General features: G+C 35.8%; 1 protein-coding gene across 6 annotated transcripts in view; it reads right to left on the reverse strand.

Annotated features, from left to right (window-relative positions):
- The window catches only part of SCN3A (sodium channel, voltage-gated, type III, alpha subunit), a 131,604-nt gene that overhangs the window by 94,621 nt on the left and 20,587 nt on the right, over positions 1 to 16,396 (reverse strand). For 2 of the 6 annotated variants that reach the window (XM_006867001.1, XM_006866997.1), the window contains exons 4-9: positions 14,594 to 14,722; positions 13,841 to 13,932; positions 12,565 to 12,837; positions 12,292 to 12,355; positions 7,704 to 7,845; positions 6,835 to 7,041 (exon numbers count right to left, since the gene is read on the reverse strand). In XM_006867001.1, the coding sequence (XP_006867063.1) occupies positions 6,835 to 7,041; positions 7,704 to 7,845; positions 12,292 to 12,355; positions 12,565 to 12,837; positions 13,841 to 13,932; positions 14,594 to 14,722 (907 nt within the window). Of the gene's footprint in view, positions 1 to 1,429; positions 1,433 to 6,834; positions 7,042 to 7,703; positions 7,846 to 12,291; positions 12,356 to 12,564; positions 12,838 to 13,840; positions 13,933 to 14,024; positions 14,117 to 14,593; positions 14,723 to 16,396 lie in introns of all 6 variants that reach the window. The other 4 variants (XM_006867002.1, XM_006866998.1, XM_006866999.1 and 1 more) reach the window with 3 other exon arrangements.

A 16,396-nucleotide genomic window follows, 5' to 3' on the forward strand; every position in this document is an offset into this window, starting at 1 on the left:
ATCCATTTTGGAAGAAGTGCAGCCAGAGTGCTCCTTGGAGGCCAAGATAGCCAAATTTTGTCTCTCATACTTCGGACATATTGTCAGGAGGGACCAGTTGCTGGAGAAGGTAAGGTGTTTGGTAAGGTGGCGGGTCAGAGAAAAAGAGGAAGACCCCCAACAAGATGGATTGGCCAAGTGGCAGCATCAATGGGCTTAAACATGGCAACAGTAGTGAGGTTGGCCCAGGACTCGGCAGTGTTTCGTTCTGCTGTGCATAAGGTTCCTATGGGTTGGTCCTGACTCGATGGCACCTAACAACAACAATTATAATACAGATAAGTAATTTCTTAAAGCTTATATTAAATACTCACTCAGTGTATTTTTAGTTGTAGATTCAAGAAATTATGTTGTTAGTTAATGTCACATTTTACCCTAAGGGTGACTATATTTTAGAATAAGACTCTTACTTCTGGATAGTGAGTTTGCATAGTGTTTTCAGTCATGTTGCTCTATTTCTATTCATTATGATAAAATAACACAGTTTTTAAATACAATTATATGCCATCTATAAATATTATTTGCTAAAATATTCATTTATATATTTGAAATGAAGATAATTCTTGTCCTGTAAATAACTGTTTTGTTTCATTATCTTACAAAAGTGTTTTGGTTATAGTCATCTAAGTAAAACTCTTAAATAATTGAACTGTAATATAACTTTCTGGCAAGCATGAGGGATACCTTATAAGTTTATCAAGTATCACCAAATTTGTTTATATTTTCTTTATAAAACCAATGAAGTATAGCCAATGGTAAGATGAAACCAATAACACCAACATGTTTAGCAAGTGTTTTCTATGGTTGGGTTCTGTAACTAGCTAAGTAACTCATTGTTACATTCTTGTCTCACTAAAACATACCTTAAAAATGACCCTAATATTTGCAGGTTAGGAATCTTAAAGTAAACCAAAGTCATTAAAAATGTAAACTTTAAACCTAAATATTTCAAGAACAGTATTGTCATTCTTCAAGTGGCGGGACACATTCATCTGAAAATATAAACTTCAAAACAGTCTCTACATCATTTACTTGGATGTCCACCTCTGGCAAAGATGGAGTAATAGGCATCGGATAACTCCCCTTTCTAAAGCAAATAATATGACAGATGTTGTTGTTGCTGTTGATAACTGCTGTTGAGTTGGTTCCAGCCCACAGCAACCCTGTAGAGGATTTCTGAGGAGTGACTATTGGGTTTGAACCACTGACCTTGTAGTTCAAACTGACTTTGCAGTCCAGAGCATTAATCCACAGTGCCACATCAGGATTCCCAATCAGACAGATGAGATCCATGACATAATAGTTTCCAAGGCACTGATCATCTTTCATTGATGATCTGAGGTGTAGGCACATCGGATACAAACAAGGCAAGTTGATTTTCTTAACTTACTGCCTTGAATTTCCATACTAAGATGCAGAGTTGGAGTCTAAGTGAATCCTGGCAGACTCACTGAGATTAGGATATGGAGCAGAGATTTCAGGGAGACTAAAGTTCACTGGACAAAGTGGTAGAGAGTAAAGAAGTGAGCAGAGAGAACTCTGGAGCTCTTTGGAGGGCCCGTCCTTCCTTGACTATTCAGAAGAATATTGATCAAGGCATACATGTATGATGTACCATACATACAAAGATATTATGCATAACTGAAATTCAGAGAGAACAGGGCCCAGAACTTATGCAGTATCAGGAATAGGGTCTGTTCCTACCAGCTAGAATGATAAGCACTTTATCATAAATGGGCACCATTTAGGCTTTTAAGAAGAGTCTTGTCTCAGTGGTGATCCCAGTAAATTGTTGAAGGAAGATGTAAAAGAATCACACTGTTGATAAGTAATGTAACTATACCAAAGCACACAATAATTTTTATAGGAACACAAAAAATATTGAGCACTCAGCTAAGTACAATTAACAATGTCTGCAATGTATTTGATGATGTCCAGGTATCAAAAATAAATGAAAAATAATGGAAACAGGAATGTATTAGTCATAACGAAGAGAAAAGTCAATTAAAAACAATTAGAACTGAGAGAGATAGGATAAGCAGACAGGGGATATTAAAAGGTATTATAACTATATTGCATACAAGAGGGCTTCAAAACATTCATGGAAAAATTGAATGGAAAGATAATGGAATTTTTCCACAAACTTTTGAAGTCACCTTATATATTCAAAATGTTAATTGGACACATAGGAATGTAAAATAAATATCCAAATCAAATATTTAGAAATCTCTAAGATGAAATACATATGGTGAGATTAACAGTAGACATTTCAGAAAAAAGTTCATAAACTTGACAACATAGTTATGGAAACCAGGAGTTTGCATGTGTCCTTTCTGGTTTGCATTTTCAGCTGATAATATGCATTTTCACCAGATATATTGAATTAGAATCTACATTTTAACAAGAACTCTTTCATAGCCTTGATAGGAGCTATTCAAGTTAAACTGTCAAGCTGATTCAACACCTCAAATGGGAATACAAAGGATTTAGAACAGCCAAAGTAGCTTCTGAAAAGGGCAAAATTGGAGAGTTATCACTACTTTATTTCAAGAGCTAATTAAGAAAATGTAACATTGGTGTAAAAATGAGCAAATAAATGAGTTGACACAAAGTCCAGAACCACATTCACTAATACATGGACAATGATTTTTGACAAAAGTGCAAAGGCAATTAAGTGGAGAAAAGGTGTTCTGTTCAACAAATAGTGCTAGAATAATAAGATACCCATATACAATTAAATGAATCAACACAAACTCAAACCTTACACATATGTTAACCTAAATGTAAAACCTAAAACTATAAATCAAAGGGCAGCTCAAGAAGACAAAGTCAAATACAAATGTGCAAAGAGTTGGAATTAGAAACCAAAGGAAAACATGCTCACCATTTCTCAACCTGAAGGAACTGAAGGAAAATTCAAGCCTCAACTTGCAATATTGAAGGTTTCTAAAGGCAAAATATTGAATGATGCAGAAAACACTAAAAGAAGATAAGAAATGATCATTGTTCTACCATTTAAAAAGTAGCATATGATCAAGAGCCAATGATACTGAAAGAAAAAGTCCAAGATACACTGAAGTCACTGGCAAAGAACAAGGTGCCGGGAATTGATGGAATACAAATAGAAATATTTCAACAATCTGATGCAGCACTGGAGACACTCACTCATCTATGCCAATAAATTTGGAAGACAATTATCTGGCCAACTGACTGGAAGAGATCCAGATGTGTGCCTATTCCAGAGAGAGGTGATGCAATGGAATGTGGAAAATCATTGGGCAATATCATTAATATTACATGCAAGTTAAACTTTGCTAGAAATAATATAAAAATGACTGCAATCATGCATTAACAGAGAACTTCCAGAGGTTCAAGCTGGATTCAGAAGAGGACATGGAACAAGCAATATTATTATTGACGTCAAATGGTTCTTGGCCGAAAGCAGAGAATACCAGAAAGATGTTTACCTGTGTTTTATTGACTGCAAAGGCTTTCAATTGTTTGGATCATGACATGCTATGGACAGCATTGTGAAATATGAGTATTCTAGAACACTTAATTCTGCTCATGAAGAGCCTGTACATAGATCAAAAGACAGTTGTTCTAACAGAACCGTTTCAAATGAGGAAAGGTGTATGCTCGCATTGTATTCTTTTACCATACTTACTCAATCTCTGTGCTGAGCAAATAATCTGAGAAGTTGGATTAAATGAAGAAAAGTGGAATCAGGATTGGCAAAAGACTCACTAACAACCTGTGATATGCAGATGATACAACTTTGCTTGCTGAAAGGGACGAGGACTTAAAATACTGATTAAAGACCACAGTCTTTGCTATGGGTTGCATCTCAATGTAAAGAAAACAAAAATCCTCACCAATGAATCAGTAAAGAACATTCTTATCAATGGAGAAAAGATTGAAGTTATCAAGGACTTAATTTTTCTTGAATCAACCACCAACACTCATGGAAGCAGCAGTAAAGAAATCAAAAGACATATTGCATTAGGTAGCTCTTTTACACTGTTGTTGTTGTTATTAGGTTCCATCGAGTCGGTACTGACTCATAGCAACCTTCACAGCAGAACGAAACTAGACCTCTTTAAAGTGATGAAGAGCGAAGATGTCAGTTTGAGAGCTAAGGTGTGCCTGACCCAAGCCATGGTATTTTCAATAACTTAACATGCATGCGAAAATTGGACAGTGGATAAGGAAGAATGTAGAAAAATGATGCCTTTGAGTTAAGGTGTTGGAGGAGAATATTAAAAGTATCATGGACTGCTAAAAGAACAAACCAATCTGTGTTGTAAGCTGTACAGCCAGAGTCCTTGGTAGCCAGGGTGGCCAGACTTTGTTCTTATACTTTGGACAATTATCAGGAGAGACCAGTCACTAGAGAAATATATCATGTTTGGTAAAGTGGAGAGTCAGAGAAAAAGAGGAAGTGCCCCAACAGGATGGATTGGTACATTGACAGCAGCAATGGGTTCAAATGTAGCAATGATTGTGAGGTTCCCACAGGACTGGGTAGTGTTTTGTTCTGTTGTATTTAGAGTTGCCGTAAGTCAGTACCGACTTGATGGCACCTAATAACAGCACCAAGATTATAATATGTCTAGAAAAACAAGGCAGGAGAAAGTATTTGTGATGACAGCTTATGCAAAAAAAAATTCTAAGATACCAAAAGCATGATCAAAAACAAACTTGATGAATCATAGTTTGTTGAACTTAAAAATTGTGCTCTTCAAAAGATACTGTTGGAGAATGAAAAGACAGTTAGGAATAGATTGGAAAAGAATATTTGGAAAGCATGTATATGATAAATGAATTCTACACAGAATATATAATGAGCCCTCAAAACAAAGTAATCAACACAAGAAAATTATTTGAACATAAAATTCACCAAAATTATGCATGCAGAAAAAGAAAACATGAAAAGATACTCAACATCATTATTGTCGCTGTTATATGCCACAAAGTCAATTTTAACTCACAGCAATACCATATGACAGAGTGGAACTGCCCCATACAGTTTTCTAGGATTCAATTTTTATAGGTAGGTTAACAGTTTTAGATAGATAGATAGATAGATAGATAGATAGATAGATAGATAGATGATAGATAGATAGATAGATAGATAGATAGATAGATAGATAGATAGATAGAGTCCTGTGTGGTGCTGTCGGTTAATACACTTGACTGCAATATTGGTTTGTACACCAGTCACTCCTTGGGAACCTTATACAGGGTCACTGTGAGTCGGAACCTACTCAACGGCACTTAACAACATACATACATACATACATATATATATATATATATATATATATATATTGCTTTCTATACATATACATCTTAAGGCTTTTGAGTTATGGTGTTGGAAGAGAATATTGAAAATGCCATAGGCTGCCAAAAGAACAAACAGATCTGTGTTGGAAGAAGCGCAGCCAGAGTGCTCCTTGGAAGTCAGGATGGCCAAACTTTGTCTCTCATACTTGGACATAATGTCAGGAGGGACCAGTCACTGAAGGATATCCTGTTTGGTAAGGAGGAGTGTCAGAGAAAAAGAGGAAGACCTCCAGCGAGATGGATTGGCAAAGTGGCAGCATCAATGGGCTCAAGCGTGGAAATAATTGTGAGGTTGGCCCAGGATAAGCAGTGGACTTCTGACTGCAAGTTAGGCAATGAAATCTACTAGCCACTCCTTGGAAGCCCTATACAGGTTCCCTATTAGTCAGAACCAACTGGATGGCACTTAACCACAACAAAAGAGTTAGGTATCACAATGAGAGGACAGACACTAATAGTTGGAAATAACAGTTATAATTATTTTCCAAATTAAATCTAAAATTAGACCCATTCCCTATCCCGCGCCCCTCAGGTTTTCATGAGTAAATTGTATAGTGAACTTTATCCCAAAATATGATTTTTACTCATAGCTAACTATGGTAGCAGTTATGAGTTGGGCTGCTAACCACAAGGTCACCAGCCATTCCACTGGAGAAAGATGAGGTTTTCTGCTACCATAAATATTAACATCCTTGGAAACCCTACGCAAGGTTGCTATAAGTTGGAACCGATGCCAAGGCATACAACTACCACCTTTTGGAGTCCTGGTGTAGTGCTGTAGGATAAAGCACCGGATCACAAGGTCGGTTTGAACCACAAGATCTGTCTGTGTTTGCACTCACCAGTCGCTCCTTGGAAACACTATACAAGTCGCTATGAGCCGGAACCAACTCGATGGCACTTACCAACAGCAAATTTCCTTTTAAGGAGCTTTGGGAGTGTAGTAGTGAAGCTCTTGGCTGCTAATTCAAAGGTTGATGGCTTGAGCCCACCAGAGGCTCCACAGGAGTAATGACCTAGACAGCTGCTGTTTAGTAAAGATTTTTTTTGTTGTTAAGTGCTGTCAAGTTGGTCCTGACTCATAACAATCCTGTATAGGGATTCTGAGGAGTGGCTGGTGAGTTTGAACCACCGACTTTTTGGGTTAAACCAACCTTATGTGCTTGTTCTATAGCACCTCACCAGGACTATAGCCTAGAAAACTCTTTGGGGTTGATATGAGTCAGAAATGATTTGATAGTAGTAGGGATTTTCATTAAAAAAAAATTCTTTCATATCAGTTTCAGAAACAATTTTAGGTTTGAATATCCTTCCCTTTTCTAATGTCAATGTTTGTACATCAAACAAAAACCCAACTTGAATTTGACCTCTCTGGTACAATAATTATCTTATTGAGAAACTAGAAAATTAATTACAATCAATAAAGCTTAGCTTGTTATCTCTCAGTACCTGAGCTTCTTCCTGTTGCTTTTTAAGCTGTTCGAGCATCTGCTGAAATTCTGCCTCCTTTTGCTCTGCCTCTTCCAAGGTAGCTTGATTCTGTTCTTCATAAGCCATGGCCACCACAGCCAGAATCAAATTCACCAAATAAAAAGAGCCCAAGAAAATCACAAGGACAAAAAATATCATGTATGTTTTCCCAGCAGCACGCAATGTCTAGTGGGGAAAAACAGGACAATTAAATCAATATGTTAATATAAATAAATATTATTTATAGTATCCAAATAAAGAACTGTTTACCATAGTTAGATAGCAAGAAGGCTAATTATTTTTCATATCTAATGTATGTTGTCCAAGAATTTTTATTTTTTCCTTTTGCTATTAAAATGTACAAAAAATAATAGTGATTTAATTATCTGTGGCTTGACCACAGTATCATTTGATATAAAGTCACACTTACACAAATTAGTATACAATAGATATTTATTGAACCCCACTAAATATTTATTTTGGGGCCCATGATGCAGGGCTATATTGTGAGAGTATTGTATCTTTAATTTTTTTCAGTGTTCCACTTACATGGCAGCCTTCTCTCTACATCTAGATGTGATTTCTTTCTTCCCTCCTCCTCTGGCTCCAATTAACTCTAGCTTTCATTTGAAAATGTTACATAATTGCTTTTGTTTTTAGTTTTTCACAGGCTGCTTTTATCTCCACAAGGAGTTTATAAACCCCTCAAAGTCATAAATAGTCCTTGTTTTCCTGCACAGCCCTTACAGAATGCCTTTCATATATAGGACTGACAGAGCAGTTGGGGTCTTTGGCACACTCTATACTGGACCTTCTTCTACCACTTTCCATGATATTTTGGACCTTACCAACTGGTAAAGGTTTTCCCAGTAGTCTTGAGTCATGAGGCGAAATAGAGACAAAAAAGCCCAGCTAAAGGTGTCAAAGCTTGTGTAGCCATAGTTAGGGTTCCGCCCAGCTTTCACACAGATGTATCCTTCTGGACACTGTCTATAAGAAAGAGAGAGATGGCGGTAAGGTCAGAATTGGAATTTCAACTGATCTTGATTTATGGGAATTTTAAAAACCTGGGGTTGCTGTTTGTAATGAATTTTCTTGTCTTCATTTCCAGAACACATTATGCAATTGCTCACAGTGAAACAGTTATCAGATGAAATTTATTAGAAAAACCAACAGAAAACCTAGTTGCATAGAAGTCAGATTTATAGACATCTAGAATGGCAGAAAGGTACTCACCATTCTTAACATCATCAATATTGTAGTTTTTACATTAATGATTAAAAATTAAAAATCAAACAATAGCCAAAGTCCCTCATCTGATTATTCAGTAATGCTTGTCAGTAATCTCATACATGAGCCCTGGATATCCACAGACAAATGTAAAAACCTTCCCTAAAAGCCGAGACTGTAAATTCCAAAAAGGCAAGTTCCCCATTCCCCCCCGCCCCCCCAAAAAAATAAAAGCTAAAGAGGATAGAGAGAAACACTGTTAACTGATGATATATGGAGGGGATAATAATCAATGTAATGAAACAAGCTATATGAATGGTTGAATGTGAAGCTGATGATGTGCCCTGTAAACTTTCACTCAATCCACAATAAAAACATTTATTTAAAAAAAAAAAAAGTAGCCAAAGGTTAGGAAACCACCTAATATTTATCACTTCTGTCTTAAAAATAAAACTCATGTTTGAGCCAGAAAAATTATATAATACACAATGCTCATATACCTCATGCCCAGTATTCCCTATTATTGTTATCTAGCATTAGATAAGCACCTTTGAATCAATATTGATGCATTAGTAACTAAAACAAACAAACAGTTGCTGTTGAATCAGTTATGACTCATAGTGACCCCATATGTGTCAGAGTCAACTGTGCCCCATAGGGTTTTCAGTGGATGATGTCTTGGCAGTAGATCACCAGGTTTTTCTTCTGAAGTGCCTTTCAGAGACTCGAGCTGCCAATTTTTCAGTTAGTAGCCTAGTTTGCTCACTGTTGGCACTATCCAGGGATGCCCATTATAAACTGTTGTTAGGTGCTGCCAAATCAGTTCCGACTCTTAGTAACCCTTTAGTGGCTGATGGATTTTATCTGCTGACCTTGCAATTAACAGTCCAGTGCTTGTCCTACAGAGCCACACCAGGACTCCTTGTAAATTATAGCCCATACTTTGTTGTTTCCTCAGTGTTTCGCTAATAGCTTCTTCCTGTAACTGGATACCATTTACGATATCATATTGTAGTTAGTTGTTATTATCTCTTTAGATTCTTTCTGGTTGTGACCATTTCTCAGACTTTCCTTGTTTTCTGTGACCTTAACAGTGTTTTGTCAGGTGCTTTGTAGAATACCCTTCACTTGGAATTTATTTACTACTTTTCTCATGATTAGACTAGGGATATGGGTTTTGGGGAGGAAGACGACAGAAGGACAGTGACATTTTCACTACATCATATCAAAAGTGTCCGCTATGAACACGACTTATCACTATTAATGTTAACCTTGATCACCTGGCTTAAAATACTGTTTGTCAGGTTTTGCCACTATAAAATTACTGTTTTTCACCCTATCTCCCCTTTCTTACCTTATTCTTTGGAAGAATTGTACTATAAGCAATCTATATTTAAGGAATGGGGAGTTAAGATCAATCATCTAATGGAGTATCTACATAAATTAGTTGACTTTTTTTTCATTTGTACACAGGAAATTTGTCTATTCTCCCTTATGTATTTATTGATGCATTTGTTCAATCATTTAGTTTTATCAGTGTGTTAGTATTAACCAATCTTATACCCAATTTATATCAAGGCTTCTACATTAACCATAAAAAAATTAAACTGTATGAAACTCAATGGTTTACCAGGTGCTAGTTCAAGTGCTTTATATATATCAAATAATTATAGTCACAACACTATGAGAGAGAAACTATATTATTCTCCCCATTTTAGAGATGAGTAAACTAAGGTACAGAGAGATTAAGACCTGTCAGAGGTCAAAGAGTTGGTGAGTACTAGATTTGGGAGTTGTGCCCAGGTATATATGAAATCAGAGTCTTCGTGTGACACTGTAGAATAAGCACTGAATTGTTAACTGTAAGGTTGGCAGTCCAAACCCACCATCCATTCCATAGAAACGTTACACAGGGTTGCTATGAGTCAGAATGACAGGATGACCCTTAACAACAGCATGTATGAATTCTAGAACCTATTCCCTTAGCTACTACTATCTCTAACAAAAGCTGGGAAACTATTTGGAAAACTCGTTTTGCCAAAAAACTTTTTGCTAAATTTTAATGACTGTAATTTCTGAACCAATAGCAGTAAAAACTCTGTAATATATTCTTGTAAAGCTACTCTTGTATAATTTTTCCTACTTGCTTTTTTGCAAAACTTTTGACTATACAGCTAGTATGCATTTTCATTAAAACCCTTAGATTTTCATGGCCATACCAGTTCTCATTTTCTAGGATACATGAGAATATGTTGAAATTCCATGGCCTAAGAGTCACTGTTGCCATCCTTTGGATCTTAAAAAATTCTTGACATGCCTTGATTTAAAATAAAATTTGCAATGCTCTTAGGGAAGCATATTAGGAGTGGCAGATTAGCAGAATTGTAGAATGTGACCAAAAGAAAATTGTCAAGTATGCAGATTTAGACCTGGATATGCCTTTGGCATACATCTGCCTCATGGCTCCTTCAGGAATGCAGAAGTCCAGTTAATTGGGATATTCCATGAGATCATGGCTCTAAACCTCGAAACCAAGTATCTAAATCCTAGGAGATGTTTGGTTGTATATACACAGCCTCTGCAGCTACTTACTCGCTTTTTGTTTTTTCAATTGTTTTATTTTTTTAATCACCTTTTGTCATTGTTGTAAATATATTTATCATACAACTTTTTACAGGTACACAATTTACTGACAATAATTACATAAATCAGCTGCGTAATCTGCCCTAAGTCTATGTGGGGTCTTAAAAGTAGCCATCCATGCCAGTCTCTCATTCTCCTGGAGCAACAGAGGAAGAAGGAAAATTGGAAATAAAAGCAAGGAATGGAATCTGGGGCCAATCATTCCAGAAACAACTGGCTCCTTTCATGATATAAGAACAACCTGGCAGGACGAGCATTGGACTGGGAATCACAAGCCCAAGGGTTTGAACCCACCAACTGCTCTGTGGGAGAAAAATGAGACTTTCTACTCCCATAAAGATGTAAAGCTTAGTAAACCTTATACAGGATTGTTGTGGAGTCCTGGTGTGGGATAAGCACTGGACGGAAAGGTAGGCTTGAACCACAAGGTTGGTGGTCCAAACTCATTAGCCATTCCTCAGAAACTCTATACAGGGTCACTATGAGTCGGAACTGGCTCAATGGCACTTAACAACCACAAGTCAGAACTGACTTGATGGCACATAATGACAAAAAGAGCAACAATCCAAGTACCATTAGTGAACATTTAGACCAAAGAGTCTATAGAAGGACCCTGATCAAAAAAGGAAAGTGAAGAACAGAATTTCAAATTCTCATAGATTCCATACTTTCTGGTGTCATGGGAGCTGGATGAACCCTGAAACTGTTGCTCTGAATAAGCTTTAAATATTAAGCCAAAAATATTCCTTGAAGCATTCTTAAAAACAAACCATAGTCTAACTTAATGAATAATGGATGTTTGCTTGAACATTGCACTCTTTTAATATCTATCTATAAGAAATGAAATTGACTACAGAAACTAATAAGATTCTAGGAAACTTAAGGGACACTGCACTTATCTTAATAGGGAGGGAGCAACACAGAGAAGAGGGCTAAGAATAGTTATACGACTTGAATAGTGTAATGGCACTGAACTGTACATTTAGAAACTGTTGCATTGCTTATGTTCTGCTGTGTATATCCTTAACAACAATAAAATAAAATAAATTATTAGTGGAAACAAAAGAATACTGAAATTTCCAAAACTGTTTTCTCTCTGGGTTTGTCTGTCTCTGGATATACATATCTTACTTTATGTCTTGGATCTTTTACAACCACAACAAAACTCAACCCATCAAAACACACCCACGCCAATGAAATTGTCTTGCGTTCCTTCATTGGTTTTCCCAAACAGCTCTGATGTGACAGATTATAGGTCATAACTCTTTAGAGCAATATTTCAGGAGTATCCTAACTCTGAAATTCTGGACACAAATTCTTCATCCTAAGAGATTATTCTAATGGCTACTTTTAGGACTAAAGGTAGTCCAGTAAGACAATGAAGGTACTTCCTAAGTACACAGCACCATTCTGTTCTATCTATCTATCTATCTATCTATCTATCTATCTATCTATCTATCTATCTATCTCTATGACTACACTTGCATGTTTTTTCCTACCTACTTTTTTAGTTTTAAGTTTTATACATCTGAAAAACAAATGTAAAACACAAAAAACTCTTACCCTGCATCTGAACCATTTCCACAGAGTAATGGGTCTTTTTGTCCATCCAAAACATAAAAATGACCTGTTAATGTAAAGAAAAAAATATTTCATTTTGTATTATTCCTATCCCCATTAGGAATAAATGGGTGTTTGCCTAACTTGCTTGTTTCTAATGTGGACATCCATAAAATATGTTTACAAAGATGGCCTCAAATCTGAAGTCATAGCTATTTATAGTGGAAAACTTGTTCAGCAATATGATGGTTAACATAATATAGCAATATGTCTTACTGTCATCATCAATGTAATCCTTCCAATTAAATGTTCTCACTGTTATGTTAACAAATGTCCCATTTGAATCCACTGTGCCATTAAAGTAGGAAGTGATGTTAGTTTCAAAAGCAGAATCACTTGGGGGCCACTGCAAACATTTATTTCTCAGGTTGCCCATGAACAGCTGTAGTCCTATTAGTGCAAACACACTCAGACAGAACACAGTCAGGATCATGACGTCAGAAAGCTTCTTCACTGACTGGATCAGGGCCCCCACAATGGTCTTTAAACCTGAGAAGAGAATGATAGATACACTTAGAAAGTATACCACGAACATTTCTTGTTATTGTACACATGCATTTTCCCTCCCACAAATGATCAGTTGGGATATTTAGACACCAGAGCTTTATGGACAGCCTGACAGATAAAAAAATGGAAAATGATCCGGTTTTATTTATCAACATGTGCATTCTGGAGATTCAATATGAGTGTTCATATTTCTAGGCAGGATTTTTTTTTGGGGGGGTGCGGTTTATGTATTGCTACAAAATGTGAAAAAAAGTGCAGGTACTTTTCTTCTCAGATTTTGTATTTCATAAAGGTGTTTCCCTCCAACTCATTCTTTATACTAGTCTACAAGTAGCCATGATTTAGGAGAGAAAATAATTCTATGATAATAAAAATCCCATGCCACATGTGTGCTTTTCAATGACAATCTTTCTCCTTAGGAAAAGGAGATCTATTTTCAAAATAGATCTACAATGAATTATGGAATCCAGATCAATTAGTAGAGCCATGGTAGTAAAGCTTTTTCTAAATGCGAAAGAGAACACCATTACATTGCAAATGCAACAAAAAAATAAAAACAAAAGAGAACAGAACTAGTAATTTTTTTTATAGATGTCTCATGCAATTGTCTGTTAAACTCAAAGGCTGACTTTATAAATAAGCATGTCATATATACGATTTTAAGAACTCAACTGACATTGAAACATCATTTGGCATTCTGGAATTTGACTACCAAGAACACTAAGTAGTAAGGCTAATTAAGTGTGATTTCAATCTCAGTGTTATTATAAACCAAAACCAAACACAGTGCTGAGTTGATTCTGACTCATAGCTTCCCTAGAGGACAGAGTGGAACTGCCTCCTCTTTGTCCACTGAGCAGCTAGTAGGCTCAAACCACCAAACTTTTGGTTATCAGCCTGATGCTTAACCCACTGAGCCACCAGGATTCTTTGATATTATTACAGTATCTTTAAAGTCAGCCTCGGTGTTTAACCTAGCTCTCACCTGGAATGACTGAAATTGTTTTCAATGCTCGGAGAACTCTGAATGTTCTCAACGCTGAGACATTGCCCAGGTCCACAAACTCTGTCACATATCTGTAATAGGGGAGTTCACACACAAACACAATAACATACAAGAAAAGTTGGAGATATAAGGGGCCTGCCACCTTACACCAGTAACTTCTTACCTGGAATTACAGAAATAGTTTTCAGAGCTCTCAAGACTCTGAAAGTTCGAAGAGCTGAAACATTGCCTAGGTTTACAAATTCTGTTACATACCTGTAGAATTAAATCAGAGTTACTTACAGTATTGGAAAAGTTTTTACTAAATAAGGAATTAATGATGATTTTGCATATAGGGCCCCTTGAGTTTAACAAGCAGAATTGCAAGATTTATTGGAGCCACACACAGAGAAGTGAGTTTATGACACAAAATTATTTGCTTTATTTCAACATAACTGTCATTGATACGGAAAAAAAAAAAAATGTTTGCAAAACGAATCAAGATATAGTTGGGAGCTATTAAATTATAGTCAATGAGTAATCTCATTTTTTAAAAAAGAGAAAGGCATTCCATGTACGATGCATTTATCAGATTAAACTGTATTTAGCAATATATATTCCTACTTGTAATCTCAAAATATATGAGACATTCGGCTAACAAGAAAATCCAACTTTAAAAATATACACTACCAACCTAGTTTATACTGGAACTAAATTCATCCTTGAAGCTTATCAAGTTTCAAAAATACTCACGCCATCACAATGACACTAAAATCCAGCCAGTTCCATGGATCTCGAAGGAATGTAAAATTTTCTAAACAAAATCCTCTTGCCAAGATTTTTATAAGTGACTCAAAGGTGTAGATTCCAGTGAACGTGTACCTAGGAAAAGTGTTCAAGCAAACGTTAATAATTTCATTTGAAGTGGTACAGTTATTTTCAAATACAGCCAGTCCTTTTTCATTTTTTCAATCCACTACAATCTGAATCTTTATTTATACTTACTAATTAATTTAATAGCTTAATTAATTACAAGCCTGAGTAAAGGATTAAATTGAAGATAAAATATTGTACCAACCAAGCTTAATCTTGCTTAACTATTTACATTTTAGAATACTGGTTTCATGTGCTTTGTGGTACCATCAAGCCTAACCCTTTAGAGCAGCACTGTTCAGTAGAAATGTAATGCAACACACATATGCAGTTTTAAAACTTGTAGCAGCCTATAAAAAAAACAACAACTTAATTTTAATGTTATACTTTATTTAAACTAATACACCTAAAATATTTTTATTTCAACAATTTAGACTAGTTAAATTTTAAGTAGCTCCCAGTATGTTGCTGCAGGATAAAGACTGGACTGCTAAACACAAGGTTGGCGGTTCAAATTCACAAGCCGCTCAACTCTGTAGAAACCCTATACAGGGTTGCTATGACTCAGAATCAACTCGACAACACTTAACAACCTTATTAGACAGTAGTATATACCTTATTAGTATCTACCTTATTAGACAGTTCTGCATACAGTATTTCTTGGATAACTTTATTTGAAAATATTTAATTCATATTTTTCTTGATCATCCATTTTATTTTCAGGCAAAATATACATTTATAATCTGGAAAATATACTTCATAGCTTTCTTTGATTTTTAAGATAATAAAGATGCATCTCTCTCTCGTTAGAAAGACTGTCTACCCATCTATCTACATATAATCACAAGAAATATTTCATTTCTCTAGTATTTTATAAGTTATTGTTGTTGTTAAGTGCCATCCAGTCGCATCTGACTCGGAGCAACCCTGTATAGGGCTTCTCAGGAGTGGCTGATGTGTTTGAACTAACAACTTTGTGGTTCGAACTGAATTTATGGTCCAGCACATTATCCTGCAGTGCCACACCAGGAGTCCATTTTATATGTGTGATTACACAATTAGCAAAATTCAGGGAAAAAACAAAATCCTTGTGTTTAACATTTCATTAGCTACTAAATAAATCTATGTAATTGGACCAATCTCATTTTTACAATGTTATGTTCTTTTAAAAGTTTATTCTTCAGAGTACTTGACCCAAACCACAAAGATTTAGTTTTATTTCATCAAAATTCATTGTTTTTCAAACTTCTGGCATTTTATATAAGGAGTCCTGGTAGCACAGTGGGGTTATATGTTAGGCTGCTGACTACAAGGTTAACAGTTCGAATCTACCAACTGCTGGAGGGAGAAAGATGAGGTTTTCTGCTCCTGTACAAAGATTCACATTCTTGGAAACCCTATACAGGGTCGCTCCGAGTCAGAACTGACTTGATGGCAGCAGTATTTTACACGCAAAAAAGTTAGGGTAGTGATTTTTTATATATGTGGTAACAAAGAAATCAGGGGAAAATGTATGCAGAGTTCTACACATAGAGATTTTCACATCATTGCATTTCCACCAGTCCCTTTCTCTCTATATATATATATTTGAACACTGTTGACACTATGAAAAATAATTATAAACTTGTCTTCTTAATATGAAATAGCTGGCTTCACATTACTTAACTTGAGTTGTTGTTAAGT

This window comes from Chrysochloris asiatica, unplaced genomic scaffold (assembly GCF_000296735.1).
Source record: "Chrysochloris asiatica unplaced genomic scaffold, ChrAsi1.0 scaffold00099, whole genome shotgun sequence".
Taxonomy (NCBI): domain Eukaryota; kingdom Metazoa; phylum Chordata; class Mammalia; order Afrosoricida; family Chrysochloridae; genus Chrysochloris; species Chrysochloris asiatica.